At 50.0% G+C, this 5,000-nt stretch overlaps 1 protein-coding gene across 1 annotated transcript in view; it reads right to left on the reverse strand.

Moving 5' to 3' along the window:
• Window positions 1-5,000, reverse strand: part of ano11 (anoctamin 11) — a gene marked incomplete at both ends in the record, with an annotated part of 32,014 nt that overhangs the window by 17,570 nt on the left and 9,444 nt on the right. Inside the window, 5 exons of the mRNA XM_084461928.1 lie at window positions 2,105-2,257; window positions 3,301-3,391; window positions 3,517-3,653; window positions 3,946-4,151; window positions 4,337-4,473. Of these exons, the coding sequence (XP_084318054.1) occupies window positions 2,105-2,257; window positions 3,301-3,391; window positions 3,517-3,653; window positions 3,946-4,151; window positions 4,337-4,473 (724 nt within the window). The remainder of the gene's footprint in view (window positions 1-2,104; window positions 2,258-3,300; window positions 3,392-3,516; window positions 3,654-3,945; window positions 4,152-4,336; window positions 4,474-5,000) is intronic.

Below are 5,000 nucleotides of genomic sequence, written 5' to 3' on the forward strand. Positions count from 1 at the left end.
TCCTAAGTGTATTATAGGTGAAACACATTTCAACACAGTGAAAAACATCACAATTGTCATCTATTGTAATTGTACTGTACTTGAATGGTAGACGTTACCAGTTTTACAGTAAAGAAGACAAACTCACTCTAGCATGTTCTGTTCAAGCATGCTCCTGGGGGGGGGGGGGGGGGAGCCCACCCGACACTAGTACACCTGAATCAGCCAATGGTCACACTTTACAATAAGGGTCACAAAAAACATTAGTTAACAGTTAACTAATGCTTATTTAGGGTTAGGTTAGGTTACTAATGTTAAATAATACTTTAATCAAGGTGAGCGTTAGGTGAGTTAACCTTAGTTAACATAAATAACATTAGTAAATGGTTAATAGAGACATTAGTTAACTGTTACTTAATGCTTAATAATGCATTAACTAATGCTTAATTAGCTAATGTACCCTTATTGTAAAGTGTTACCCAGCCAATCAAATGTTAATCATGCGTGTGCTCAAACAGGTGTGACTGTACCGGTGCTGAAATGAGTCTTCTCACACGGTGGTTCTTCAGAACCGGGACTATAGAACTCGACCTGCCTCATCACACAGGCAGACGGGCAGCCGACACACGGGCAAATCCAACCATAATATTCCAACATGCGAAGGAATCTTTTATCTCTCCTTCTCCCGCCCCCCCATCCCCCCATCCTCCTCCCCTCTCTTCTCCTCCTCCCGGTGCCCTCGCTTGCTTCCGCGCTGCGGTCCTAACTCATGTTTCCAAAGGACGCGTCGCTTGCTTCAGGGCACGGTACGGTTCAGTTCAGACAGGGGACGAATGGGGAAGAAGGGAAGACATGGTTGTGAGTTTGGTTGGTGTCATAAGAACAGAGCAACATGTGGTTTAAGCCCAGGCACACTATGTAACTGTTATGGCTACTATCGTACCAGAACACATCACTTCTATTTCACAAGACCGTCAAATAATAATGAATACATCAACGATTGTGCTAAAAATGATAAGGTGGAATCAAATATGTGTGGGAAATCGCTATGGACGCCTATTAATGATATCCTCCTTGTACCGGTAGAACTCAAGTACTCACCACATCCTGGATACTGGCTACATGAAACACACCACAATGAGGAATGGGTCAGAACACGAGGACACACACACACACACCACCGCTCACGCCAGCGCTGATGTCACAATAATGGAACCGGCGCGTCTCACGCTCATGGAGGGTGCAGAGAGAAAGACCCGCGGTGGCGGAGAACTAGGCGCTCGGTCACCTTTGACCCCCCACATATACAGTTCTATGGTAACGGTCTGGATGAAGATTTACATTCATATCATTTAAACGTCTGATATTGGTTTATGGAGCCATGAATAACTGCGCGTGGCGATGAAGTCGATCTGTACGTCGCCTGGGGAGAAGTAGACGAGTCGAGGGCGGCTTTTAAAAACCGACAAAGTCTGTGATTCATGTTTAGGAGACTCTGTGATGGCTTGATGTGTAAATCATTTACACGACTGCCACAACCCGTGCTCTGCGGACATTATACAATGGGATCGATAAACACAACTCACAAAGTGGTTCAGTCTGGACTAGATGCCTCCTGTACTTCCCACCATGTGACATACTGTACAGTATCAGCGGAGATTAAACCTATATGATTGAGTCTGGGTGTGGGTAGTCTGCTACACTTCCTTGGGGTAATGAGTAACTCTACGTATGGAACCATAACAGCCCTTTTTACAAATGAGTGGGTACACTTTGGCAAGGTGCCAAAAGGTGTGTAACTGGTGCATATACTGTAGGACTGTCTGTCCCTATAAGCCTCCCTTGCCACGTAACCTGAATACACCAAACTCTACTTTATACTGTGACTGTATTCCTCTGGATTTTTCCCACTCAGATCATGCGGCCATTGAGTTAGGGAAGCCATTTTGAGAATATTGGGACAACAGAAAGGAACCATCATAAACGGATGTGCTACTTTGCTGCCATGGGTCAATCTCATACGTACATGACGGCAAGCCGCGAGTGTGTGTGTGTGTGTGTGTGTGGCGAAGGTGTGCGGCTAGGTGTGTGTGTGTGTGTGTGTCCGTTGACGTGTTCCACTGACCTGGGACTGAGCTCGACTCTCCAGGAAGGCGTCCTGGTTGTCCGCCAGGGCCTGCTTGGCCAGGTAGCGCTCCCTCTTGATCTGCAGCTCCAGAGACTCAGGAACGTCAGGAACCATCCAGTCTATCACTCTCAGGACACAGAACACCACATGCTGGGGGGGGGGGGAGGGAGGGAGAGGGGGGGGGGGGAGGGAGGGAGGGAGGGAAGGAGGGAGAGAGAGGGAGGGAGGGAGGGAGGGAGGGAGGGAGGGAGGGAGGGAGGGGGGGAAGGAGAGAGAGAAGGAGGGAGGGAGGGAGAGAGGGAGGGAGAAGAGAGAGAAGGAGGGAGAGAGAGAGGGAGGGAGGGAGAGAGGGAGGGAGGGAGAGAGAGAAGGAGGGAGGGAGGGAGAGAGAGAAAGGGAGGGAGGGAGAGAGAGAAGGAGGGAGGGAGAGAGGGAGGGAGGGGGGAGGGAGAGAGGGAGGGAGGGAGAGAGAGAAGGAGGGAGGGAGAGAGGGAGGGGGGGAGAGAGGGAGGGAGGGAGAGAGAGAAGGAGGGAGGGAGAGAGGGAGGGAGAGAGAGAAGGAGGGAGGGAGGGAGAGAGAGAAGGAGGGAGAAAGAGAGAGGGAGGGAGAGAGAGGGAGAGAGAGAAGGAGGGAGGGAGAGAGGGAGGGAGGGAGAGAGAGAAGGAGGGAGGGAGGGAGAGAGAGGAGGGAGAGAGGGAGGGAGGGAGAGAGAGAAGGAGGGAGGGAGAGAGGGAGGGGGGGGGAGAGAGAGAGGGAGGGAGAGAGACAGGGAAAACGATTAGACATGAGGAGAAACCAGAAGGAGAGATGAGAGTGAAGGAGAGAGGAGGAGGAATGAAGGACGAGGGGAGAGGAAGGTGAGTGAATGAGCAGGGAGAGAAGAAGAGAAGAAGAGAAGAAGAGAAGTCGAAATTAGAGAGGAAGTCCGCAGGAAAAAGAATGTGTGTGAGGAGAAGAGAGTGGATGCAGTGAAGGTAATAAACTGAGAGAAAAATACCATTTAAAGGACAGAGGGGCGAGAGATTACTAGGGAGAGGGGAGCTTCAAAGGTTCACGGGTATAAAATAACACACACAAGTAAGCATCAGCAGGTATGGACAGATGTACTGTTATAATGAATGGACAGCGGGACAAAGGACAGACAGACGGACAGACAGTAACAGACAGAAAGACAAGACAGTTCCTTCTTTACCTCAAAGGCGATGATGAAACCCAGCCTGACTGCCAGGAGCTCCCAGTAAACCAACGTATAGTTCCCATTGTTGTCGCGGAAGGCTTTGTACCTGCATAGACACACAGTAGAACTTGAACCAAGAATACAAACAGCAGCAGCACTGCCCTCTGCTGGTCAGCTCTATGACTACGCCTGGGAACTCCTAGTATAAGAACGGGCCTTGACAGCTCTCACCTGCACATGGGGTGACTGGTGTAGTTAGACGGAGCGTAGGCCAGAGTGAAGTTGACGTATCCCTTCAGATCGTTGTCAAATTTGTACTGGTATAGCAGCCGAGGTAGGAAATCTGAAGTGAAGGCTATTAAGAAAGCCTGGGGGGGGGGGGGGACAGGAAACCAAACAGGAAGTGTTCAAACTCACCTCTTCTCTATGGCCTTCATTACATCAAGAGCTTAGCACCCCACTATTTTATGTTTATACTTCCTGTTTGTCTCTTGTTATTTGCTATTTATTACATTGTATTTTTGTGTTTTAGTGCTTTTTAGCTCACTTCAAAGCACTTTGGTCAACCACTGTTGTTTTTAAATGTGCTTTATAAATAAAGTTTGACTTCACACATAACCAGTGTGGTGCCACCTGTGAGGTCATCACCGTGGGACTCACATTGACGATGACGGACATGTGCGACAGGGCCTCCAGGATGTTGAACCACACGCCGATGTTCTGGGCGCGCTCGGCCACCGGCCTGCGGTACTCGCACACGAACTTGTGAGCGTCCAGCCGAACCTCTGCCCAGTTGTTGAGGAGGGCGAAGAGGGGAGCCAGTGGGAACGCCGCCACGAAGATGGTGATGAACCCAAACTGGAGCACTGTAGAACAGAAGATAACAATACTGTGTCACTCTTCTTCTTCGTTTGGGTTAGGTGTTGTGTCCTCCCCCCCCAGGCTCGGGGCAGAGAGGCTATCCTTTTACCACCCCGAGCCTGGGTGAGGGGTCACTGAGTGGACTGTGTCACTGAGGAATGACAATGAGCGGCCATTTTGTGTTAATTACCGATCTCCAGGTACTCCTCAAACAGCCCCTCGCATTCCACAAGCTGATAGTCCTCCTCCCAGCGCTGAGACTCATGGGATACCTGCGCACCACGCACCTTGGCAAGCGCTCGCTGCTGTTTCCACGCTTTCACCTTCCTGAGGAGGGGAGGAGGACGATGAGTGAGCACACACGCACACACACACACACACACACACAATCTCTTGAGAGCAAAACCTTTGCAGCTTCAGCCCTCGCCGTGCCAATGCTGCAGTAGTGTCAGCCAGACTGCGCCAGCCGAGTAACCGGCACACTGCTGACCACGTACACAGAGCAGATCAATGAGGCATTTCTACAACAAACAAAGGGCCTCATATAATGCAGTATCAGACTATCAGTGCACCACTGACTGGATGTGTGCTACTAAAATCTACCCTATAGTGATGTAAATGGTAAATGGACTGCACTTATATAGCGCTTTTCCACCTTAGGGGTATTCAAAGCGCTTTACAATGGCCTCTCATTCACCCATTCACACACACTCACACACCAATGGCCTCTCATTCACCCATTCACACACATTCACACACCAATGACCTCTCATTCACCCATTCACACACACTCACACACCAATGGCCTCTCATTCACCCATTCACACACACTCACACACCAATGGCGGTGTTCT

The sequence above is a fragment of the Borostomias antarcticus genome (assembly GCF_949987555.1).
Source record: "Borostomias antarcticus genome assembly, chromosome: 3".
In the NCBI taxonomy this organism is placed as follows: Eukaryota; Metazoa; Chordata; class Actinopteri; order Stomiiformes; family Stomiidae; genus Borostomias; species Borostomias antarcticus.